The following is a 27,172-nucleotide window of genomic DNA, read 5'->3' on the forward strand; positions in this document are numbered from 1 at the left end:
GGATTGTCCCTGGCTGGCTAACAGCATCTCTCACGGCCAGCCTGCATTATTCATACAGCTGGATTACATATTCAGGGTTATGTCTCAAGGTTTCTTCCATTTTTTTTTTCTCTTCTAGTTTTCCTGCCAGTTCTGCGGCCGTATGTGAAGCCCTCTTTGACACTGGGCTGTACAAATACGATTTGATTGATTGAAATCTATGACAGCTCAAAGTGGCGTCAGAAGGGTTCGACGTGCAGCAGCCGTCTTGAAACGGCGGAGATCCCAGAGAGTCACGTCAGTGTCTTGTGAGACACAGGCCAGAGATGAAGGGCTTGGGGAGCGTTCCGGAAGCAGACTGCCCCCTGGGGAGTTCAGGTACACATCCTTCAGAGGACAGTTAGCCTGACGTAGCTACAGTACTGTATCCTAGCTGCAGTACTGTGACATAGTTGCCATTCTAAAACGTAACATACCGTACTGAAAAAAAACCTGGCTTGATATGCAGTGTGTTTATTGCAGGTTAGAGTGGTTATTGATATTGAAGTCATTACGATGAATCAATCCATTTGTATGTCATTAAACTAAACTGACCACGAACGGCAGCCTTTCTTTCTGTATTTCTTCTGATGCTGCATGTGATGCGTCTCCTCTGTGTAAGGGAGCGCAACACGGTAACACAGTCTGTATACCGGGACTCCAGCGTGGTTGTCACGGCAGCACCGGCGTCCAGCCCGCCTCCGTCCGGTGAGAGGTCAGAGGTCGCACGGCCGTCGCCCTGACAACCTGTAATTAATCACAGAAGAGCAGGGGTGCTCTTCTTTCCCCCCCCCCCCATCGGCAGTCACATGGCTGGCAGAGGAACTCGTCTCTGATCAGAGAGTGATCAGTCATCCAGGTGTCTGGGGGCCACCCGGCCACCCCTGATGGCCGGAGACTGTCATTGTTCCTGACGGCTGACATTTAATAGCGATCAGGGGAGGTGGGGGGGACGTGAAACGGCTGACCCCCCCCCCGCCCCCCTCCCTTCCCCTCTCTCCTATTTCCCTCCAAGTCATCACATTGCTATTCAAATGTATGCGCGGGGGGGTGCAGCGTGGGTAATGGGAGGGGAACCAGGGTGGGAGGACGACCCGCTCGCCCGCACGGCGGGAAGACCCACTTTACAGTCCCAAAAGTCAGAGCTACAGAAAGTAGAATTGGCCTTGATGGTTTCTCCTACACATGAAGAAAAACGAAACAAGTGTGTGTGTGTGTGTGTGTGTGTGTGTGTGTGTGCGTGTATACGTGCGTGAGTATGAGCGGGCTCACATGACCCGACACCTGCTAAAGGACTTGCTGCACGCCGTTTTCCCAGTGGAAACAAGGCACTTTTCATAATTCCAGCGGACTGAAGACATTGATTGCATCCAATTCAATTGGAACACCTGTCCCTGTGTAAATTACAAGGCACAAATGTGTCAAATATAAAATGTGTATGGGAGAGCATGCCAGCTTCACACACACACACACACACACACAGTAACACATGCCTAGAGAGGGACTAATGACGGCCATCTCCCCTCAGACACACCTGTATGAAACAGAGGGCTGATACTGGAGGGCACACTGCAGCTGCTCTCCTCAACTCAATCCGAACATGGCTGGAATCCACACTCTCAAAGTGCCCAAGCATACAGGTCTACGCCTTCCTACAGCACACACACTTATTAAACCACACACAAGCATACACACACACACACACACACACGTGGCTGACATCTTCAACCTTCCTGGTGTCAGGGATCTAATTAGTGGATGCCAGTGAAGTGTGTGTGAGTGTGTGTGTGTGTCCAGGTCTGAAGCTGCCTGGCATTAGTCCCTAATGAGCCTGTCTCCAGTGGTGATAACCCTAACGGCTATTTATATCTGCAGACACATGAATGTCACACACACACACACAGAGAGGCACACCCAAAAAGACACACACACACACACACACGCAGGCACGGGTAGGTTCACACAAACACACACGCACCTGTTTGTTCATCATTCATCGTTCAGCGAGCCAACTGGGCCCAGGGGAAGGAGAGAGAAACCCCTGATTGTACTAATCAGCTCATCAATCACACGTCCATCCAGGCTGTGATTAAGGACCTGCGTTAGCCAATCAGTCAGCTCCCTGCATCTACACAGTCCCTGCTGTCACCCTGGCTCTCCCTCACACCCTCCGTCACCTCCTGTTGCTAGGCCTGGCATGACACACACACACACACACCGAAGCCACCAAACACCCTCGGGCATGGCGAGGGAGAGAATGACAGCAGTTGCGTGTGTAGGTAGGTGTGCTGGCAACTGCGGAGGAACGGAAACGTGATGGAGGAGTGAGGCGGTCAGGGAGGGAGGGAGGGAGGAGGGGGGAGGGTTGTAGGTAGGAGGGATGGGAGGAGGGGCAGGTGGGGAGGAGAAGAGGGGCAAAGGGGAGGGGGAGGAGGGACAGAGGGGAGTTGGAGGAGGGAGACCAGCATGGGAGCAGAAGGTTTAGCATCAAAATCCATAGCTCCTGCGTCAGTGTCCTCCAGCGTCTTCATTCAACTGCCGGTGAACAGTGTGTGTGTGTCCCATGTCAATGCATACCAACATGAATATCCATGTTGGCACTCTCTCACACCCAGGGCCAGGTGAAGAGGCTGTAATGAGGCATGGTTCCTGGAGCAGCGATGATGAGGTAAGAACACCCACTCGTCACCACCACCATCTCCACGGAAACCGGAGATGCAACTACGACTCCCATCTGTACCCAGATCCCTAGGAGAATGTATTTGACATTCTGCAGTCTGCAAATAACACACACACACCAACGCAGGCACGCACACACACTTCTGTGCAGATTGAATTGAAGGAGAGTTGAAGAAAGTTTCTGTCTCAAACAGACACCCATACACGCTCATCGTCCTCCCCATGATGTTATCGAGCAGCAGACCATGAGAGTGACTGCTGTCAGAGCAGAGACAAGCTGAATCCTGTCTCTGGACATGGAGCCAGAACATTCACACACAATAACACACATTCATTCTCTGTCTCTCTCTCTCTCTCTGTCTCTCTGTCTCTCTGTCGCTCTGTCGCTCTGTCTCTCTGTCTCTCTGTCTCTCTGTCTCTCTGTCTCTCTGTCTCTCTCTCTCTCTCTCTGTGTCTCTGTGTGTCTCTGTCTCGCACGCACACACACACACAGTAACAGGTAACTCTGGGAACGCTGACACAGAGAACAGACTAGTTCATGATGAGATGATGTTTCCTTGACACAGCAGTGACGTGTCTCACTAACCCCGGCCCCCGAATTTAACACCCTGCAGGGATTCATCCTCAGACACACCTCACTCCACTGCTCACACACACGTGAATATAAACGGCATTCCACTAATTAAACACCCTTTTCCTCTTCACTTAGTCTTTTGAATGAACAGCAGGTGGTTGAAGGTGTGTGTGTGGGCTGCAGCATTTTAACCCAGGATGAAACCACCGCAAGCCACTACGATGCCAAACGCACGCACAGAGACACCGTCCGAGCGTCTGTCGGTGTACAGTACCAGACACTTCTGGAAGCGGGTTCAGACCAGGACACGCGTCCGTGTGGAAGAGATGAGAAGACGGACCACAAAGACCACCGCGGCCAGGCACCAGTCTGTACTCAAACTTACACTCTACACACACACTAACAAGATGGCTGTGTGGAGAGAGAGAGAGAGAGAGAGAGAGAGAGAGAGAGAGAGAGAGAGAGAGAGAGAGAGAGAGAGAGAGAGAGAGAGAGAGAGAGAGAGAGAGAGAGAGAGAGAGAGAGAGAGAGAGAGAGAGAGAGAGAGAGAGAGAGAGAGAGAGAGAGAGAGAGAGAGAGAGAGAGAGAGAGAGAGAGAGAGAGAGAGAGAGAGAGAGAGAGAGAGAGAGAGAGAGAGAGAGAGAGAGAGAGAGAGAGAGAGAGAGAGAGAGAGAGAGAGAGAGAGAGAGAGAGAGAGAGAGAGAGAGAGAGAGAGAGAGAGAGAGAGAGAGAGAGAGAGAGAGAGAGAGAGAGAGAGAGAGAGAGAGAGAGAGAGAGAGAGAGAGAGAGAGAGAGAGAGAGAGAGAGAGAGAGAAGCAGAGTTCCCAGGTCTGGAGATGACACCCTGACGTCAGGAGGCTACGGAGAGGAGCAGGGGGGGGGGGACCCCCTGCTGTCTGTCACACCAGGGAGATAGACCAGCGCTACGGCAACCATCCACACCCTGGACTCAGCACAGCGCTGCTCATGAACCTGGACATGAATCTCACCTGGAATGTTCTCATAGTCTGAGGGGTAGACACTGGATACAGCCTGAGGTCTGAGAGGACACAAGCATGGGCGTGAACACGAGGGGTTTATCTCGGCAGTCGCTTTGGATACAAGCGTCTGCTAAATGAATACATGTAAATGTAAATCAAGGCTGGTTGTGGACAGGCTGGTAGTGGACAGGGTATGTGTGGACAGACTAGCTCATAGCTTCCTACAGGGATGCCATTACAGGGACCACGCGAGTGGGTTTAGGGCTCCAGGCCTGGAGAGGTGTGGAGGACAGGCAGGCTGGCAGGCTGGGTGCTGGATGGGGACTGAGGGAGCCTATTCCTGGCCATATGTGTACCGTGGGACCCTTGTCAGGAACAGACTCCCAGCGGTCCTAGAAATGTACACGTGCACACACGCACACTATAACACACACACACACGCATGCATACACACACAGACACACACATCTCTGAGGAGCACAGACCACCCCAGGACCCTGAAGCAGTGTTTACAGTATCCACATGAGAACTTCCACAGGGGAATGTCCGAGTTACACATAATGAAGTTCCAGATAATGGTCCCAGAGAGAGATACATGGACGGACATTTCGGAGAGGGTGTGAGTGATTGAGAGAAAGAGAGAGAGAGAGAGAGAGAGAGAGAGAGAGAGAGTCCCTGGAGTCAGAGATGGTGAAAGAGAGTTTGAGAGGGAGAGGCTATGAGTTGAAGGAGAAGGAAAAAATACAAATGGACAGAGACAGCACGAGACAGAAAGAGGGTATGCTACAATGGGAAGAGAGGGAGAGGAGAAGGAGGTAACGACAAGCAGGGAAAGACATCTGTCCCACATTGTATTACAATGATAATGTTCCAGTGTCATGGTTAAGCCACCGCCTAACTTCAAGGGATTGGGATCAGAAAGAAGGGGAGAGGGAGATTTCCATTGAAAATGGCTGGATGCTATTCCCATCACCTCCAAACGAAACAATGGGACGGTCTTCCGATACGGCAAAGAGACAAACAGGAAACAACAGAGTCAATCGGGAAACAGGAAGCACAACAGAGGGCTAAACAGGGAGCAGAGCGAGCAGGAAACAGGAAGCACGACAGAGGGCCAAACAGGGAGCAGAGCGAGCAGGAAACAGGAAGCACGACAGAGGGCCAAACAGGGAGCAGGGCGAGCAGGAAACAGGAAGCACGACAGAGGGCCAAACAGGGAGCAGAGCGAGCAGGAAACAGGAAGCACGACAGAGGGCCAAACAGGGAGCAGAGCGAGCAGGAAACAGGAAGCACGACAGAGGGCCAAACAGGGAGCAGGGCGAGCAGGAAACAGGAAGCACGACAGAGGGCCAAACAGGGAGCAGAGCGAGCAGGAAACAGGAAGCACGACAGAGGGCCAAACAGGGAGCAGAGCGAGCAGGAAACAGGAAGCACGACAGAGGGCCAAACAGGGAGCAGGGCGAGCAGGAAACAGGAGGCACGACAGAGGGCCAAACAGGGAGCAGAGCGAGCAGGAAACAGGAAGCACGACAGAGGGCCAAACAGGGAGCAGAGCGAGCAGGAAACAGGTGAAGTACAAGTCTACCTCCTCCTCCCCCCCCCATATGCCTCAGTCTCCGCAGACAGCAGACGGCCGCTCGCGGCTCACTGGCTGTCGCCATGGTCTCCGTTCATCTGGAGAAGGGAGGTCAAAGCAAACGGACACGTATGCAAGGACGCAAGAGCCAACGTCCGAGAGACCCACGTTCACGTGTCCATTAGGGGATGCTTGAAGATGGAGCTCCCGAGACAAAGGGAGAGGCCCCTCCAGACCACCGTGTCGTCAGCCTGCTGCATGAGGGGAGCGGGGCAGGGCGGGGCGGGCCGACGCGCACCGCCACCATCGCCGCCGTCGCATCAGGGAGACCTGGACACGCCGAGATGGTTGTCATGGCACCTGTTGCCATGCAGGCAGCAGCAGGTCTGGGGTCTGATTGAGCTCGGTTGGAGAGCTGCTGGAGCACAGCTGTACGATGGGAGCCCCCCACACACACACACACACGCACAAACATACACACACACATGAACATACACACACAGACATATGCGCACACACCACGCACACCATATGTTTATCAGAAGTACCTCTGTGTCAATGTTGCCGGGCAGAATTCACTCCAAACACACGCACGTAAGCAAGGGTGTTAACACACATGCACAAGTAGTCAGCCACGTGCACTTCTCAACATGCCCATGGAACATGCTGGAGCTTCCTTGGCTTGTAGCACCCAGCTGGCCACTGGATGGAGGGACAAGTGTTCTCTCATATATGCTTCTCAGGATCACCTTTCCCCAAACTCACTGCTGACCTGGCTGAGAATCCTTCACAGCCCCCAGGCATGGACCCAGCCAGGCATGGACCCAGCCTGAACAGACCCAATCTGAACACCACCAATGACGAGAGAGAGAGAGAGAGAGAGAGAGAGAGAGAGAGAGAGACAGCGAGAGAGAGAGAGAGAGAGAGAGAGAGACAGAGAGAGAGAGAGAGAGAGAGAGAGAGAGAGAGAGAGAGAGAGAGAGAGAGAGAGAGAGAGAGAGAGAGAGACAGCGAGAGAAACACAGACACAAAGAGCGAGACAGAGAAAAAAAGAAGAGAGACTTTTTACTTAAAACATATCTTTATTGGGCAGTCAAAGCTCCCAGCTACCCACCAGTCATCGTGACACAGACATCTTGGATCCTACTTACTGACACTGAAGCTCACATAAAACTATACAGACACAGCACCTTCCCACTAGATTACAATATGAAAACGGAACGCGTTAACTTGCTATGACCAGCCCCAGCAACACTACCTTGGCATCAAGTGCCTACTCTTCTGTGTCTTCCAAATTGCCAACTTTACCTGCCCAACTAAATCATTCAGGGGACATAATCTCCTGTTCTCCTGCACTGTGTACCTGGATCCCACAATAAAAGGGACGTTGAAAACTCTCACCTGAGCCTCATCCACCATGAGAGAGAGAGAGAGAGAGAGAGAGAGGGAAAGAGAGAGCGAGAGAGAGAGAGAGAGAGACAGAGAGGGAAAGAGAGAGCGAGAGAGAGAGAGAGAGAGAGAGAGAGAGAGAGAGAGAGAGAGAGAGAGAGAGAGAGAGAGAGAGAGAGAGAGAGTGGGGTGGTGTGGGGGGGGTCAAACAGGGAACAGAAAGCTATGGTAGCGAGCCCAGGGAACCGAAGTCTGACATTTCCCAGTGTCCTGGTTATTCAACAGCGTGGGTGCGAGAGCAGCGCCCGGCCAGGACAAACCCCAGGTCCAGCCTGGAAGCTGATCTTTAGAAAGCATCATTATACCCAGCCAACCTCACCGTCGCATGAATCATGGAAGTTTTCTGCCAGCATGCTGGTTTACCGGGCAGGGAATACACACACACAAAGCAAGCACACACACAACTCAATGAGAGAGACAGAGAGAGAGAGAGAGAGAGAGAGAGACAGAGACAGAGACAGAGACAGAGACAGAGACAGAGACAGAGACAGAGACAGAGACAGAGAGAGAGAGAGAGAGAGAGAGAGAGAAACCTCTCTTGTTTGCCTGGCCAATCCAATCATTCAGGAGGCACAACCTCGCCTTGGTCTGTGCGGTGTGCCAGGCCGCCGATCCCATTGACAGGCTGACCTGACAACTCCTACCCGGGCCTCGTCCACCTGCCGTGCCTGAGAAGGGCTTTGTATTCGAGGACGCTGGCTAACAAGCAGGCTAACAAGCTGCCTGGAGTTCTCGTCCTGGCTCCAGAACAGACCGTCTCTCCCCTCAGCAGGGTCGAGTCGCGCCACAGACAGGTGTGAGGCAGAGCAAGAGAGGAAGACGAGACAGACGGACAGAGGGAGATACGGGAGGGGAGAGACGAGAGGCGGAGAGAGAGAGACAAAGAAGGAGAGACAGAGAGAGACAGTGAGCGCGAGAGAGGGAGGAGATGACTCCCTGTGGTTGTTACCACTGACCACAGTGGGAAGGGAGACTAATGAAAACAATATATTTTGTTGTATTATTGGGCAGCCCCATCTCCTGATACAGCCAAGGCAGGCCACAGCTCAACTGTGTGTGTGTATGCGAAGGGTACGTGTGTGTGTGTGTGTGTGTGTGTGTGTGTGTGTGCATTGCAGTAATTATAATCAGTGCCAAAGTGCAGGAAGTGCTCATGACGCGAATAGGAGGAGATGAAAGAACTCAGGAACAATCACCCTGATACATGCTCCTGAAAAGCAGGTGGAAACACACACACACCAACACACAGAGAAAACCTCTCATCTAATGTATGAGGACACTGTGTGTGTGTGTGTGTCTGTGTGTGAGAGCCCTCTCATCATCTCAGTGTAGCTCGTACAGACCTGCAAATCAACAGAAGTGTTTCTGCCATAGAAACCTCTCGGACAGCACAGACACAGCACAGGAGAAAGGAATGATCTGTGACTGAAAGCATGAAAGCAAAGCTCCACTCTCTGAGGCCTTCCTGGAGATCAAAGTTGTCAGCTCGGCATTGTGTCTCTCACCCGTAATATAAAGATGCACTTCATATGTTTGGTTAAGAACCAATACCGGGCCAACTTCACTCTCAAACCAGCAAGCGCGTCTGTTACACGCCGGTGAACCGGTCCTTTGATGCAGTCAGTTGTGAGAGCTCAAGAAGTGCTACGGGGGGGGGGGGGGGGGGGGGGGGGGGGGAACACGGTTGTTAAAGACCCCATCCTGGGCTGCAATAGGCTGATTAGTTCAGAAAGGTCACAGGGTTGGCCCGGTCCGTAGGGTGCGCTTGTTTGAAGACACAGGACGAGGCCGACCCGCTGCTTTGTGTGGCCTGTGTGGAGTCCAGAGGGGGTGGATTTCGGGAATAGAGAGAACAGCAGGACACTTGGAGAGAGGGAGGCCCCGGGGTCTGATAGCAGAACCTGGCCAATTAGCAGTGATGCCAAAACAGATCCCGGGTGGTGAACCATCATGCATACAACACACACACGTGCGTCTTGGAGGAAAACGGACGTCCGGTGGAACAGCATGTCCCATTGGCTAACAGCAGGGTTCAACTAAGGAGGACGGGGAACAGCTCTGTGGAAGCTGAAGGTTGAGGGCTAATGAGCTGTATATGTGAGAGAGAGAGAGAGATAGAGAGAGAGAGAGAGAGAGAGAGAGAGAGAGAGAGAGAGAGAGAGAGAGAGAGAGAGAAAAAATGAGAGAAATAAAGATAGAGTCAAATAAAAAGTTAGGTTTCTCCTCCTAAAATTAATAGGAGAGAATCCACTACATCTCCTCTCCTCTCCTCGCTCTCTCCTCCTCCTCTCTCTTGTCCTTATTGTTAGGTTGTTGCTTTAATTCGTATGTTATGTCATTTTCAGTTGTTGGTTGAATTATTCAAGATAATTCAATATAGAATATTGAATAGAATAGAATAAGAAATATTTCAAAAGCATAGGCTACTTTCTTATATACACATATTGTCGATAAGTATAGTAGCTCATAAAAAGGTTAGGACTGACAGGTTTGAAATGGCCACTGGGGGCTGTCAAGAGGAGCAGGATCAAATCACTTCAATGTACCAGTCCTTGTTACAAACGGCCAAAAAAAGGTGTGCCTGCATCTGCGAGTATGCAGGCAAGTGTGTGTGCGTGTGTAAGGGGCGTGTGTAAGGTCACGAGCCAGCTCTGTTCCACCACCATGACTAAACAGTCTGTCCTCCCTGCTGGTCTTCCCAGGACTCCCAGCAAACATGCAGCATGTCCTGGCTCTCCCAGGCCCATTGCGCCCCTGCAGCCTGGGCTGGGAGCCCCCCGCACACTATAGACAGCACCTCTGATATATGGACCATGATGCAACGCTCTCCCCCTCCTAAATCCAGAGAGATCGCCACCCCCCACACACACCCCAATATCCCCCCCCCCCGCCCCTTTTGGATGATGTGGAGTTGTTGTCATGGAGACCGTGGAGCAGATGGGGGGGGGTGACTTGTACCTTATCGGACGGTATCGTCGCACGGAGGAGGGGAGGGGAGAGCTTGCTCTACTAAGCAACAGCTTTGCAGTTTGTTTCATGTTCTCCTGGAGACACACGTTATAAAAGGAATCTAGCCCTCTCCAATGGGCTCCACCCTTCCTCGCTCTCCTCCCTCTCCTCCCCCCTTTATCCTTCCTCCCTCTCATCACTCCACCCCCTCTCCTCACCTTCCCTCCCTCTCTCTCGCTTCTATCTCCCTCCCTCCCTTTCTCTCGGCCCTCCCTCGTTTCAGGGGGCCAGTGTTTGCCTGAGAGCCAGTAAAACTGACACCAGCAGCTGTCCAAACAGTTTTGACCCCCTGGAGGGTATCATCAGGGGGGGTAACCATGGGGGGTCACCAGGGGGGATCACCAGGGGGGTAACCATGGGGATGGGGGTCAGGGGGGGTCATTCCTGTGATTACACATGAACCATCCATCGCAGGACTTTCTTTCATCACCCCGGAAACCAGGGTAACAAGAGGGGAGGGGGGTGGAGGGAAGGAAGATAGAGAGAGAGAGAGGAGAAGAGGAATATGTCTGGAAGGATGTTGCATACTATGCTATGTAGTCACGTGGTAGTTAATGACACAAGAATGTCAAGTAGTGTTGGCCACTCTTAAAAATGTAATTGGCAGTAAAGTACTGTACTGCTGAACAGACCATGGTGCACACAGAACAAAACAACAAGACTGCTGTGAGGGTGATGGTGCGCTAAGGCTCTGGTTCTGGAGCTGAGCTGGCTGTCTGTCTGTCTCTACACCATCTTACCTGTGAACCCAGCACACAGGAACATAGACTCACTGAACCTTTCAACAACACATTTCATCAAGCTAAATAATGCTGTGTGTGTGTGTGTGTGTCTGTGTGTGTGTGTTAGTATTCATGACAGGTGGGTGTCACCTCTCCTCCTTCATAATGCAGCTGATTTCAGAGCTGCCATCCTGGGCAACAGATGTCCATCTGGATCATACCTCTCTTCCTATCCCTGTCTGCCTCGCTCTCTCTCCCTCTCTCTCTCTACCTCTCCCCATCTCCAGCTCTCTTTCACCCTCACTCTGTTTCTCTCCCTCTTTCCCTCTCATCCATATCCATTGTCTTTTCATCATAACCGCTCCCTGCCTGTGTGTGTGTGTGTGTGTGTGTGTGTGTGTGTGTGTGTGTGTGTGTGTGTGTGTGTGCGTGTGGACTCACCAGAGCAGGCATCACCAGGTCGGCCAAGTAGACGAAGGCAGCACCCAGGGTGAAACCCACGGCAACAGGCACACATGCAAACGAGCCGTACTTCCCAGAATCCTCGGCCATGTCTATCGCCGGGGCCAGCAACGACCAATAGGACGCAGCCAACATGACCTAAGCGAGGAAGAGGAAGCAGGCGGTTAGGACAATGGTTGCAGGTCTTAATCTGCATGCAGTCAAGCCTCCAAGCCAGTCACAAGCTTCAGACTGGTTTGGTGTGTTTGTGGTTGGGTGTTTTTGGAAGAAAACAACGACAGAAAACCTTCAGGGTCACACATTCTTTCATTGCAAGAGACTGTTGTACCAAGATAAAGTCGATTTCATTTCCTTGTGTATAATTTTGGGCTTGCGGGCACATGAATACATAAAAGTTTCAACTTCCAGCTCATGATATCAGGAGGGCTATGCAGCCTAGTACCCCAAACTGAGATAGCCCCGCAGGGTGACCTGATAAAGAAAGTTGAGACTTCTGTGTGTGTGCGTGTGTGTGTGTGTGTGTGTGTGTGTGTGGTTGGTTGGGGCAGGGCCCAGGACAGAGAACGGGAGGGCTGTGAAGGCTCAAGGGCATTTGTGGCTGCAGCTTTCTCTGCCCACGCAGGAACAATTGTCTTGCATGATGCGTGTGTCCGTGTGTGTGTGCGTCAGTTTGTAAGCAAAATAATCATCTCTGTGTTCCTGGAACAGGACCACGTGCTTCCCAGTGGGCTCTAGAACCTTTCCCCTCACACAATACAGAGGACTAAATAATGCATGCCCTCTGCCTGTACACAGATGTGTGTGTGTGTGTGTGTGTCCGCATGTTTGGGTCTTCGTGTGTGCCGGTGGGCGCGCACACGCCTTTGTGTATACGTGCCATGCGGGCGTGTGTTCGTGAACACGGCTGTGCCGCTGTGCGTCCGCGCATACAAGCATGTGTGTGCGTGTGTGTGTGTCCTGTTCAAAGAGAACATCCACAGCGGCACTCCAGCCCCTGAGCAGGATCCTACAGCCTCTCATTGATCACAGTCTCATTAATTCACACTCAGCCGAGGCCTCCGGGAGCCGCCAGCCAGCGCTCCGCCCGGGGAGAGAGAGAGAGGGGAGGGGGGGTGAATCGGCGCTGGCGCTGGCGGAGGTGTCTGTGGTCGCTGGGTGTTGACACACCCTGCGCCGGGGGGGCAAGGGCTTGCAAGAAGGGGAGGCGAAAGAGGGGGGGGGGGGGGGGGGGGGGGGAGTAGCTATTTGACGGGAGGCCCCTAAGGATCCTATGCTGAGTCAATACAGACGATTCTCACTGTCTCGCTGAGCGCTGTGGGTGACACGTCAACTGGTGGCTGTCACGACCCAGAGCTGTGTCGGCCAGGTCAGGAGAATGTGCAGCCTCTCTGATGGATGGATGGATGGATGGATGGATGTGTCAGCTCTGCTCACACCACGGCGGTCTGGTGAGGGAGGCTCTTCTGAGCGCTGCTGAGGCGATACACGGCAACCCATTGAGAGTCAGGGAATTCTGGGAGATCACAGTACATAAGAACACTAATCCATCGTCTGCGCTTGCATTAGAGAGCTCTTTTAATCCCCTGCTGTGGCTTCATTACAGTCTTTGGAATTAGTGTCTGATTACACCCTTGCTCGAAGGAAGTAAATGAATTGACAAACCAATACCCAAGAGACAACCGAGGCCCGCCTATTTCTCAGATGAGTTTGATCATTAGGAGTGACTACTTCTATGTATTTTGGAAGTCTCCCATTCTTGTATTTCATGTTGATGTGCATATGGGTGTGTGGTTTGCTTTATTGTTGTTGTGTGTGTATGAAGATCGTGTACCGGTATGTGGAACATGATGTCATCGTGGGTCCATACTGTTGGTATTGCTGTTGTTATGTTCCCAATCGAATCATTTACATCACCATTTTCTATTAATATCAAATGGACAAAAACTCAATTCACGAATTCTGGAAATATCCTTCTGATAAGTCTACTGACCAGTATAAGGTGCCGGTGCCATCAATACTGCATAAAAAGAAACTCTCATTGCTGTATCCATTCACGGTTTAATTAGGTGATAAGAGAGAAAAGCAATTACAGTTGACAGCACAAAGTCAACAACGGGGCTGATTACAGGGAGAATCAGAGACATGTGACGCTGAACGGCTGACTGATCAGGGATCCACGTACGGCTTCACAGGAGGCAATTATGAGAGAAGAGCGCAAGAATGAGAGAGAGAGAGAGAGAGAGAGAGAGACAGAGAGAGAGAGAGAGAGAGAGAGAGAGAGAGAGAGGGGGGGGGGGGGGAAGGAATAAGAGAGAGAAAGAGATCTGCCTTTATTCTCATTCTGAACATCCTTGTTCCTCTAGAACTAGCTCTGCCTCCCCTCTTCCTGTCCTCACCGTCGTTGCTCTGTCCCCCTCTTCTCCAAACCCATCCCTCTCTCTCTCCCCCTCTCTACACATCTTCCCTTCTCCCTCCTAACCGAATCCACTCACTCCTCTCTCGCCCCGGCAGTAATGCGATTAATTAGTGTTAAACTCCACAGGGCTCCGGGTTATTGGAAGTGTCACACTAACATCTGCATAATTATACCGTTTGGCAACAGCCAGTCCTGTGGACAGACACTCAAAACCTTCAAATATCCCTCCAGTAAAACATGGAGAGCTTGAGGTGAAGCAAGACGTCCCCTTGGCGTGAAGGTCTTTCAGAATCACCATTGGGTGATTCTTCTGATCGTTCTGGTTAAGCGGTATTTGGCCTTTTTTGCAAACAACATAGTGATTATGTTCAATGTGATACCATAGAGAGTCTAGACTTTCTCCCTTTCATGCCTGCTACAGACCGAGGGATTTCCAGCCATCCTATAAGCGTGATCATTACTGATCCCACTGTATGACAAGGATCGAATCAGCTTGGGTACGACCCGTGTATAGACTGTACGATGATCATACTTATTGAATCGTAGGCTAGGACGCAAGTTAGTCTAGAAGAAGAAAACGTCATCGGCATGTGCTAGTTGCCGACAAATACACCAAGATGAATGTACTTTTTCTTGCGCCATGACGCCTGGATCAATACCATCATTTCAGGTTCCATTTTCATTGGCTGGTCAGTAGGCGCAAGTCGTAGCAGTGAGTTGACCGTTTTACATTTATGACACTGTCAGAAAATGCTTGCAGGCCGTCTTTGGTCGTAATACCGTGACAGCGGCCATCTTTGAACCTCTCTCACTGGACCACCATTCAGAAGCCACGACCACAGAAATGTTCACGTTTGTTTCACAATGCTCATCCTTTGTCTTCAACCCTGGTCCTCAGGGCCAGAAATGAATGGTTGTCAGCCTGTCAAGACTATCCATCTGAACCAGGTGTGAAAGACATCCCCACATCTAAAACATAAAAGGACAAGGGGGTCCTCCTGGAAGGCTCCTGTACAGACCTCCTCAGATGTTTTTAAAGGCCAGGTCATCTATGATGACCATCTTATGCTGTTAACAGGGGTTCTGTGTGCTTTCCCTGCCTTCACTCTACCATTCAGCAGACACCTGGTTGAAACCTCTCCAGACACTCCTGAAATCACTTTGCTTGTCCTCTTTCCAGGGAGAGCTGAGAGGAAGGAAGCCTACACGCTGCAGTGTATCCTGGGACAATTACAGCTCTCAGTTAGCCACTTGCTTCCCCACTCAGCGGGTTCCTGGCCCCTTCTCCCTCTCCCTCCCTCCCTCCTCCTCCTCCTCATCCTCCCCCCTCCTCCTCCTCCTCCTCCTCCTTCCCTCCTTCCCTCCCTCCCTGACTCCCTCCTCCTCTCCCTCGTCTCCCTCCCTCCTCCTTCTCTTCTACCCCCTGTCCTCCTCTCCCTCCTCCTCCTCCTCCTCCTCCTCCTCCTCTACCCCCTGTCCTCCTCAACCCCCTCCTCCTCCACCGCCTACCCCCACATACACATACACACACACACACACACACCACCACCCCCCAACAGTCACAGAGAGAGATCACTTCCAACTCTGACACTGTGGAGCTAAGTGGTGGCACGCGTGTCGCAGCATAATCAGTCCTCAATTGACAGTCGGGCAGCGACTTGCTCTCCTGGGCTGAAGCACCACACAGATCAGATCAGTTTCATCTGAGCACTTCAACACTAATCAGGGTCCGTCTCTGAGGCGATACCGTTGGAGGCGCAGGGATGGAGGAATGGAGGTATTGATTCTTGCGGTTGATCGACAGTGCTATGATCCCCCTTACGGCTGAGCCTTAAACAGAAATGTAGTTCTGGAAGCGGAGAAGAGATTGAGAGGTAATTACACTATCGAGTACGATCGCTCTTCCTGTACTCACAACCTCTCTCTCTCTCTTTTGATCTCTCCTTCCCTCTCGCCAAACGAAATACATTACCTATACAATCCATTTTGGTCACTTGTCTCTACTGTCTTGATGGCTACAGAACAGTGATGCTTCAGGTGCCTTACGACCCGAGTCAATCTCTCTCCTCAACACTCCCCGCCTCATCTCTCTATTCCTTCATCTCTCTACCTCTCCACCCTCTGTCTACCTCTCCACCATCTCTCCACCTAAACTTCCCCTCCTCATCTCGCCTTCCAAATGAACTATCTACCTGTTCCCTCCCCAGCCACCCTCCCCTGGCCCTCACACCCCAAAATCCCCCCCACGCTGTCGGAGCCAATCAGCACGGCAGGCCAGGAAGGACCACCCCCCGAGTCACTCTGATTGGAAAAAGTGAGAGAGGGTATCATCGCACCAATTACCTTCCTCTACTCGGACGGACAAACTGGCGTTTCCAGGGGAAGGCTCCTCCAATCACACGAGGAGGCGTTCTGAGCCTAACCACCTCCTCGACAAGGAGCACCGGATCAATGCACATTCAAACGAGTCCCGGACGTGGGCCGGGCTCCATGCAATCATATCCATTCATCAGAGCTTCATTCCCAATGGCGAAGGCTGAGCCCTCACTGATACGCAGTGCCTAAGCTGACTGAGCCAACGTACTGCGACCACGCCCATGCTTGGAAAAACGGGCGGCAAAATCATCTCATTCATTTGGTTTGATTGTGACGTCAGAGGACAGGCAGTCCAAATGTCTGTGTGCAGGGCCGACCAAGCGGATAGAGGAGAGATTCATTACACCACGCTGCTGGGGAGGAGGGGTTGATGTGAGCAAGATGCAAACGGTGGATAAGACAGACTGGACTCGACCATAAAAGTGGTTTACGGCAGCTATACTAAAATGTGACGTGAGAAGCCATCTTGTTGTGTTTACATCCTGGTTTTGCCGTTCTGCTCCTTCCCTCCCTTCCTTAGCAGAGACAGCATACGAGAACAAGCCCGTCACAGAAATCTCTATATGTTTATGGTGGCTCAGTGAACAGCTGCCTTTAACGATGGCATATTTAACTATCAGGACAAGGTAAATCTTTTCGATCATTTACTGAAGGCTATGCATGTTTTAGAAGCAAGAGAAAAATGTCCCGCCCAATCTACATCTAAACCAAGGTCTTTGTCGTGGCTTACATAATTCATCAAATAAAACTGTAATACTGATTTGAATTTCATTCATACTGTAGCAGAGTCTCGACAGACAAAGCATGGTGCCATCCACACCTTCCTCCTACCCCCGACAAGGGAAGGGTCTTTCCCCCTTTGTCCTTATCTGCCAGAGCAGGAGCGTCAAAGTCCTGACAAAGTCCTGCATGGGGTCAGGAACAGAGACCACATGGTCTCACATTATCAGAACAAAGGGAATTACTTGGAGGAACTCTCTTGTGTGGACTTTCTAAAGGACTACATGGCTCATGGACACTAATTCAAGGACAGTAGTCGATGTGTTATAATGTGTTTGTCTCATTTACCTAGAACGTTGTTAATTGATGTTTGATTATAACTTCCCTTCAGGTATAGTTAAATCAGTCAATCTTGGTATCAAAATAATTGTATCATACTAACAAAACCAGTTATGAACGTTGTATTGTTGTATTCTGAAGTTTGAGCATTCCATGGACATTTGAGATAACGGAACTCAAAACTATCAGCCACTTCACACCTCTGGGTAGGTCCCAGGACAACGCCCAGGTGGAAGTAACTGACCAATGAGAGAGGTCACCTTCACAGGGATTACCCCCTGTTCTTTGGGGTATTTAACCCCCAAACGTACAATCACCCCCGCTCGTTCGTAGGATCAACTGGAGGTGCACACTCTAGTCTATTTCCTCATAACCTGCACATTCACTTTGCGCCCAGAACTTTGACGAGAGATTCCGTTTTCTATTCGTTGGACATAACGAACCATTGACTCCATTCTTCAAACCGACAAACGTAACTGCGATTTGCAATATTTTTCCTACTTGTGACATATTGGCATGTTGTGTTTGAATTGTTGATGTTTGATTGTATTTTACAAATGATTTAACTTAATCATCGTTAGGTCAGATTCCATTGATCTTCCATTGATACTATAGAAGCCTCTTCCTCTCCACCTCTTCCTCAACTTCTCCCCTCCCCCTTCACACGCGCTCTACGCAACCATTGTGTAGTGCGCTCCCATTAGAATCTAGGCCTACTGTACTGCTTTAGCCCAACTAACCCATAACTTATCTGGTATGTGTTCACTATAATTACATTCTCTTAAATAAATCATTGTGTATAATACTTGCTCATCTCTCACGTTATATGATCGGCTCTACTTTCATAGAATTCACTACTTAAGATTAGACTGATTATTACGAATGCTATTATTCAATATTATTAAACAAGGTTTCCTCTGTCCCTTCCACGAATCAGAGGTGGTGCCCCAAGAACTACTATACTTTATTATAAACTAAGTACTGGTAATCTTAACCGTGCAAACCACGCGACAATACCCAGAAGTAATGTCTAGCAGTATAGAAATATGTAAAAAATTGCCACAGTTAAAAAATAAAAATACTTTTTATTGTTTTGTTTCCAGAGGCATGGGAGGAATCTTGCCGAAAAAGTAACTGAAGAAAGGTCACAGAAGAGCAGTAAGACGCTGCCTGTGTGATTTTGGCAGTCTGATCATGTCCCTAACATAGCTCTGGGGTGCCAGCTACAATCCCCTAAAAAATCCTGTGAAACATTGTAGGAATATGTGTAAGAGCAGCTGATTTAAATCTTTCCACAGTTCATCTCAAATACAACAACTAGGCGTTTTTTTATTTTTTTATTTTGTATCCCAACTCGTGGTTTGTTTACTCCCGAGAGCAACACTTTAGCTAACGATAATGTCAAATATCAACATGAAAAGTGTAGGCATAACATCATCAGACAGACAAAATCCGCCGGCGAACCCAAGGATTAATGCCAATGGAGACAACTCAGGGAATGTCAGAGATGACGGCGTGACGTAAACAAAAAACCAAGATCTGCGATAAAGTGTCAAGTGTCCCCATGCGGGACATATCTGGGATCAGGTCCAGCACTAACCCATAACCCCAATTGATTTGCGCCTGGGAGGATCGGTGTTGTGGACACAGAAGTGACCCCACATCTACCACGTTTCTTCTGACTCACTGAGTTGAAGTCATAGCAGTCGGCCAAATGGGGAACCGTCAAAGACGTTCTATTTTCCACTCTCAAATTAACTTAATCAACATACCACGGGGCTGGAAGCAGGTCAGGTGACCCGTGGATACCATAGAAACGCGGAACGTAAAAACAACGTGACGTATCGGAGCCCGGAATGCTAATTAGATTAGAGATGTTCTGTTGCCTTTTCCCCCTGAGCAAATTGTCCTTACTTCAGTAGACGACAGTAAAAACACACGCGATCCCCCTACATATTTCCATCAAAATAAGTCTGAAAAGTAATCTCTGGAACCCATAATGGGAGAAGGTATTAAATTGTTTTAATTTATAAGTGAATATTGCGTCATTATTTAGTATCTCCATCTCAAACGGATGGCTGTTTACACTGCGGAGGCCTGATTTATCCCAGAGCGTAGGATATGATATCCTCCTGTTTAGACAAGCACTTCCACTTCCAGCACACTGAGGGATGGAAATACTTGAATTTGAGTTTTCTTCATCATTGCCTACATTTACTCCACCATATTCAAAAATATCCATTAGCATTTTGTTCACATAAATACCTTCTCATATGAACCCAAATGAACAGCATAATTGCTTCACGATTGCTCGCCAAAACAAAAAGGACTATGTACAATCTTCGACGTGTCTGCATCTGGCTCAGGAAGAGTCCAATCAAGAAAAATCAATGAAAGCAGATGCGTTTTAAATTTGAATCAATCCGCACCCACTGAAGGTTAGCGGAAGAGATGCAGCATTCAATAAGGTCACAAATGATTCAATCTAAACTAAGATGGAGAGAGAGAGAAAAAGAAAAGTTCTAAGAAAAAAGAAAAAAAAGAAAGAAAAAAAGAAATATATATATCTTTGACTCTGTCTTTAACCTTGTCTGAATCCATGGTTATCCGGTGTGTGCAAGCAGCTGGATGGATACATCCTCACCAGCAGTCAGGGTATGGACGCGACTATGAACGAGGGAGGAAGTAAAGGAGAAAATGATAGGAAAAAGAAACCGAAGCAGGGAGGAAAGTGAGCTTAAAAAAACGTAAATACAAAAATTACAAATTGGCACGTCTGTTACCTGCAGCAAATAGCCTCATTCCATCTCTCAGGGCGACGCACACAGACACTTTCCTGCAAGCCTGGTGGATAGAGAACTAGGCCCTAGCTAGATGGCAGTTTGAAATGATGCCTGTATTCAAATCAACCGAACAGTGGAACTGACATTCTCCTCATCTATGGATATGTGCTCGTGGAGAGCTGACATTTCCATCAGTCACATTTGTGAGACGGCAATGCCTGAATGCCAAAAGCATTCTGCCCTCTCTCTTCCTCCCTCTCTCTTCCTCCCTCTCTCTTCCTCCCTCTCTCTTCCTCCCTCTCTCTTCCTCCCTCTCTCTTCCTCCCTCTCTTCCTCCCTCTCTCTTCCTCCCTCTCTCTTCCTCCCTCTCTCTTCCTCCCTCTCTCTTCCTCCCTCTCTCTTCATCCCTCTCTCTTCATCCCTCTCTCTTCATCCCTCTCTCTTTCTTCCTGTCTCCAGCTTCCTCTCTCCACCTCTCTTCCTCTCTCCACCTCTCTTCCAATTCAATTCAATTGGCTTTATTGGCATTAAGAAACAAATGTTCATATTGCCAAAGCAGCGGTGGAACCACAGAACACAGGAACCATATTCATACCATTACTATGGACGTTGGTATACTATTAATGTTACCAGATAATACAATACCAAACAAACATGGCAAATTCAGTTGAAAGATTAAAGGAAACTTTAACATAACCTTAAGATTGGTTATTATATATACATACACGTACACATGTCAGTCACACACACGGTATATGTTGTGTGTGTGCTTTGTTTGTGTGCGCGTTGTGTATCTAGGTCACTCACTGTCTCTCAGGTTTTGGCATATTGATACATACTGGGCAGCAAGGTATTCCCTGTTTCCTTCTCCTAGGATGATTTTTACCTTTGAGAGGTCACTGAGACCTTTAAAATCTGAGATAACAGAGTGGAATCCCTCTCCCTCTCCCTCTCCCTCTCCCTCTCCCTCTCCCTCTCCCTCTCCCTCTCCCTCTCCCTCTCCCTCCCTCCCCCTCCCCCTCCCCCTCCCCCTCCCCCTCCCTCTCCCTCTCCCTCTCCCTCTCCCTCTCCTTAGGCCTTCCTCTCTGTCTCTTCTTCCTTCTCTCAGGCCTCAGGGACATCCTGTATCGGATCAACAGTCTGGTTTAAAATTCCTCTCGCCCTTAAGCAGTCACTACTCAGCTCACTCCCCACCCCATGCATACACCAGAGCGTCTGCAAAACAAACAAAAAGACTAAATGTATACAGGCAGACGCACACACACACACACTTTTAAAATGAGCGGCATGCACACACCTGAGAAATGAGCATCGATGGTAGCAGGCAGCACACACACACGCGCACACACTCAAACAGAGCTCCTAAATGAACAAGGGCAGGGACACACAATATCGACGCTTCTCTCCAGCCATCAACAACCAATGAGGTGTAGCCACCTGAAGTGGCTTTAATGAGGAGGAGCTCTCTGTTCTGCCAGGGACACAGGGATGGCCCAGTAAGCCCTGAACCGCTTTCCTGTTGAGCCAGGAAAGCTTCTCCTGGCTCTGGCCTCAGAGGAAGTCTAGGTCCATGGACTGCCCTCCAGCCAGGCCCCCCTCCCCAACCCATCCGCCTCCCCTTTGCTACAGCCAGACCTCAACTGCACTCATTATATGACTCTTATTTAGAAAAGGAGTGGCATTTAACAGAGTTACAATTTTAAAAAAAACACCCAATTAGGCCGAGGGCAGATGCCTCTAGACAGCGGTCTGGTGGGCAAGGTTTTATAGAGGCAGCTCAGACTGAGCTCATTACACAATGGCTGGCGGGAAGGAAGACAAACAGAAGCTGGACCGAACACAAACAGGGGGAATAAGGATTCAGAAATGAACTGGGGGAGAAAGAGATGCGAGAAGGAGAGAGAGAGAGAGAGAGAGAGAGAGAGACAGAGAGAGAGAGAGAGAGAGAGGGGGGGGCAGCAAAGTCCAGCTGATAGGTCAAGAGGTACAAGATATATATCTAAGTGTGTGTGCATGTGTGAGATATTGTATCTGCCTCATGCTAGGTGGTTCACCTCGCTCTGCGCTGAGCCAAGGTGTCGGGGTGAAGGCAGATTGGCTAAGCCTGCAACCTCCTGACCTGCAGCCAGATACTCTGCCACAGAGCTGTACCTTCCCCTCTCCATTGCACCAAGCCCTTATCAGTCAACCCATCAGACCCCAAATCCACAATAAGCATGCCCTACCGCACGGCTTCATTCCTCAGTTAATTACATGAATAACATATTCTGAGCAAGAACTTTCTTAATTTCATAGTTTTATCAAAACACCACTTCAAAAGGTTATCTTCATATTCATGATTTAGTGAACTAACATTTAAACATTCAGCAGTTCTGAAAACCACTTCCTAATTTAAAAAAACTCGTCAATTTCAGTTATAATTACAATGACAGATTACAAGGCCTCAGAGCATTAATGTGCAATGTGAACAAAAAGTTTACCAAGATAGCAATTAAAGGGTTGTCTCTCTAGTTCCATTCCCCCTGTGGAGATAAGGTTGGATGGTTTCCATTCTTCCTTGAAGAACAGTCCTACTCATTTTAAAGTCTCCTGACGTACTCACCGCAAACTTTCCCCAATAGTTCCACTTTCAAACATTCTCTCTCTCGCTTTGTCTCTCTCACAGTCAAATATTTGGACGGTGAACAAAGCTTGTATCTACAAAAACTCTGAAAACTGTCACATCTTCCGTCTCTCACTATTGATGCGATGCCTGAGAGCATAAGACAAAGGTTCAGTGAAGGAGATGGTGGACAGGTGTGAGTATGATGTGTAGGCGTGTGTTTCTGTGCGTTACGTGTGCCTGCCTGCCTGCCGATCATTATCTGTCTGACTGTGATGAAGTTCAAAGCCAGACTGTCTTACCCCGGCTGCAAAGCCCAGACTTCCATCCAAGATCCGCTTCTGTAGAGAGGAACAAGGGAGGAGGAGGAGGGAGGAATGGATGGAGGGAACGAAAGGAGAGAAAGACCAAAGAAAATAATTGATCAACAAAACACATATTTGATGTCAACCTCACAACCTTACCCAGCAGTAGCCGACAGCCTCCAACCATCGATCCAGTGAATCACACCCGGCCAACTGAGTCTGTACAGATGTTTACCAAGCACCCTGGACAACATGAACCGGCCTTACTCAACTATAGCATAAGGAGAATGTACAGTAAGCTCCTTAGACACTCCAACAGACCTTTATAGACAAAGTGTTGTTTAACAGTGGACGTCAACTATGACCAAAATAATCCTAATACAAAACAAGTTTGCGGTCATATCATGACAGAACTCTCTGTCCATATTAGGTGTTCAAATGAGAAGAGTTGGTACTTCATCACAATCACCATAACAGCCATACTTGGGGACACCAGAGCCCCTGATAACCCTGGTAACCCAGTAAACCCATGGTATCCATAGTAACCCCGGTGTACCTGTCTGCTGGAGAAGATGAAGACGAGGGCTGCTCCTGCAGCAGTCAGGCCCCAGGTGAACAGAGTCCCCAGGAGAGCCTGGGTCACAGGACTGTAGCCCGGGAGCATAGCTGGTGCCGATGCTGGAACACACACACACACAGGAATGCACAAACATTATAAAGAGACCAACCGAAAGAAAGAAAGAAAGAGAGAGAGAGAGAGAGAGAGAGAGAGAGAGAGAGAGAGAGAGAGAGAGAGAGAATTTTGATGTACTTGGTTGCTCTGCTTATTCTTATTCTTGTAATTCAACAAGGGTGGGTATGTTTGTCAAGAAGCTAGAAAGACTAGTCAAGAAGGGTGTAGCTTCTCAATATTGCATGTAGACTTAAGCCCAACCCAGTATGACAATACTGCACTAACTAGTTAGACTTGGCGCAACATAATGTTAGTCTGAAACCAGTTGCTTACAATGTATACATATATAGATTATTCAATGTTAGCTTGGTGTTTTCCGTATTTTCGTTCTGGATAGTTTTATTAGACATATTGCTAGCTTCCCATGTAGCTAGTTAGCTAACCTCTGAATAACACCGACTTGGTAAAGGTATCTAAAAAATTTACCTAGAAGCTGTCAAGGGGACACAAAAGTAATGTTGAAGCTATAGCTACAGGCTACAACGCCACCCAACATGTTAGTTCTGTCTAACTACCTGAACTAGCCTAACAGTTCTGTAAATGTAGGCTAAATACATTGCAGCTAGTTTTATGAGTCTGTTGACAAAGTAGCACGGTTTGTGTGCCGGTTTTTCAATCACGATACAGGTATTCATACACCACTATGGCAAGGCATAACCTATGTCATATTCCTAACATAGGTCAGGAACCACTTGTTGGTTAATTCATTATTTCTCATTGAAAGCTGCAGTCACTCACTGTTCCGTGGCACCCAGAGTCCGTTGTAGGCTATTTACTTCCGGCTTTCGTGTTCACGTGTCTTGTTTCTTACCTCCCCCAACAACGTGTGATTGGACTATTTTGAATGCAGTGTCATTTTGGGGCGTCTGTCAAAATGTAATTGGGTTATTATCTGTCATTCAAAATGCCCAGTATTCCTGTGCAGGTAACTTCAGCACTGCAAATATTAAATAAATTAAGCGTTTTGCCTTTACAAAAAGACAAGTTTCTGGTGATCTAAATCCTTTTATTTTCATTTGTATAAACTTCCAGCGGTGGTTTTAATTTATTATGAGTCCCATAGATTAAAATACTGATTGAGTGAAGTAGGTTGATTTTAGTATTGATTAAAATAGACTTTCTCGAAAGCTGACCTCGGCAGGCAGTTGATTAGAAATACCTCCCATTCCAGTTGCAGTTGAAGAAAATTGCCTCACTTAGGGGTACTCTGGTTTCAACCATTCTCGAAACTAAAGTGAGAACAAATAAAGGCTTTAACTGTAACACTCAGAGGACACTCTAATTGCAACGACCAATTTTCCAAACGAAATAAAGCTGTTACTGCACAGTGTTGTCGGCAACCTGCCGTTCACTAAGATAGCTAAAGTGTGCTCCGTCTTGTAATGACACAGTGATGCCTTCCAGAACCGTGTCACAGTTTACTCTTCCTCTTTTCTTGAACCAAAATTGTGCATTTGTTTTCTCAACTGAAGAGCTTCACATGTTTTGTGTGAGTGGTCTGTGTTTTAGGTTGTGTGAGTGTGTTTTGAATGAGTTTTCCATGCTGTGTGTTGTGTGAGGGGTCCGTACTGTGTTTTGAGTGAGTGTGTTTTGTGTGAGTGGTCCATGCTGTGTTTTGACAAAGAAGAGGGAGGAAAGTAAGTAATGACCCTCCGGAATGTTCCTTTCACTTTGGGGAAATTTACAGATTTCCATGCCTGTTGTTTGACCTCATTAACCCAGAGGCAGTAACTCCTGAGTATTGTGACCCTTGACCTCCGAACAGATCGTCATTCACAGACAAAACAGCACTAGTCAACACCAGAGAGAGAGAGGGCAGTCAAGGATGTGAGCTGTGAGACGTGTGTTTAATAAACAGTCATTCTGTCTCAATTTTTCCTCCCTGCTGTTGGGTGGCTATTTTGGTTTTTAGTTGATTATGATTTATCAGCTCAGCTTCTCAGTCCAGGGAGTGCAGAGAACTGTGAGTTTTAAAGAGGCACTTCAAATATAAATCATGTATCTTGTTGTCCAGGCATTAAATGCCACAGATTTGCCTGCAGCATCTCTTGTCACTCAACTAGATGCCTCTAGAGAGTGACATGGGACGAGGAGCTGAGTGTGTTGTGAAATACACACTCCCTGTACACAGACCAACTCCACTTCATCCAAATACAGCTTTTCCACACACATAAGATGATCCACAACTTCCAGCACCCCTCCAACATAACAGGAACCTGTGTGGTCTTGACAAAAACGGACAGAGACACCCCCCAAAACACCCCCCCAAAAATATCTGAGAAAGTGAATGGAAGTGATCTTCCTGGGAGCAAGTTTCTCCTGTGATGTTTAAGGGTGGTGCCAGAGGAGCAGTTCTCTCCTATATGAGGTACTGGTCCCAAGGGGGAAGTCAAGCTGCAACCCAATCAGGTTCTGGAAGACTACAAAGGCATTTTCACCAGTAAAAAGGGAGCACATGAAGACGATTGATTAGTGAAGGTTATGGAAAGTAGAAAACTGTTGAAAAGGAAAGATGAATGCAGATGATGGAACGGGTAGTTTGGTTATGTATCTTCCTCTCTCTTTCACTCTGTCCGTCTCTCTCTGTTTCTTTCACTCCCTCATACCTGGCTGAGGGGTGTGTGAGTGGTTTGCGTACGTGTGTGGGTGTGTGTCCCAGGCCGCCCCTGCTTGTAGGGTGCATGTGTTCATGGGGTGTTTCAAGGCTACTCCAGGGGTATTCCAGCAATGCGTGTCGGAGGGGGAACAGGAAGGAGGTCATCACTCATCTGTTCCTTTTATCCTGTGATCGGCACCCCCTTGTTTCTTTCTCTCTCATTCTCTCTCTGTCTTTCAATCTATCGCTTTCTTTTTCTCTGAGTGATGAATGGATATATTCATCACTATTCAGACACGAAGCCATTAAGAGAGATGGATATGAAGAGAAAGAGAAACAACAATCTCTGGAAAAACAAGTCTGTCAACACGCAACGGCTTCATCTCTCTCTCCAAACCATCACTCTGGGCTTTATCTGGGAAGGTGGGTGGCCCTGTGTGTGTGTGTGTGTGTGTGTGTGTTTGTGAGGAGACATTGCAGCGTTGCGTTGAGCTCAGACTGACCCCCTACTGAACTGTGAGAAGAGTAAAGGCGAGAAAATAACAGAATGGTGGGTGAAAGAGTGGAATGGGGGAGGGGGGGGGGGCTCAGAGAAGGAGGGAGAGTGGAGGAGAAGGAAGAGAAGAAAAAAATAAACTTGAGAAAGGACTTTGTTGAGAATGTTTAGTTATGAAAACAAAAGTATTGTAACAGATGAGGCCGGCTTCACCTTGGAAACAGCATAACAGCAGAGCACCAAGAGAGGGGAGCCAACCGGGGCTTATCAGACTCCCAGAGAGCCAGGAGAGAGAGAGACACCATGGGAGAGCGGGAGAAGAAGCAGGGAGAAAAAC

At 48.8% G+C, this 27,172-nt stretch overlaps 1 protein-coding gene across 2 annotated transcripts in view; it reads right to left on the minus strand.

Moving 5' to 3' along the window:
* slc39a11 (solute carrier family 39, member 11) overlaps positions 1-24,549 on the minus strand; it is a 46,280-nt gene extending 21,731 nt beyond the window's left edge. For both annotated transcript variants that reach the window (XM_084670455.1, XM_084670454.1), the window contains exons 1-4: positions 24,482-24,549; positions 23,567-23,688; positions 23,008-23,046; positions 11,449-11,607 (exon numbers count right to left, since the gene is read on the minus strand). In XM_084670455.1, the coding sequence (XP_084526581.1) occupies positions 11,449-11,607; positions 23,008-23,046; positions 23,567-23,674 (306 nt within the window). In that variant the 5' untranslated portion in view covers positions 23,675-23,688; positions 24,482-24,549. The remainder of the gene's footprint in view (positions 1-11,448; positions 11,608-23,007; positions 23,047-23,566; positions 23,689-24,481) is intronic.
* Between the last annotated feature and the right edge of the window lie 2,623 nt (positions 24,550-27,172).

This window comes from Hypomesus nipponensis, chromosome 13 (assembly GCF_054491055.1).
Source record: "Hypomesus nipponensis isolate SF chromosome 13, ASM5449105v1, whole genome shotgun sequence".
Classification (NCBI taxonomy): Eukaryota; Metazoa; Chordata; class Actinopteri; order Osmeriformes; family Osmeridae; genus Hypomesus; species Hypomesus nipponensis.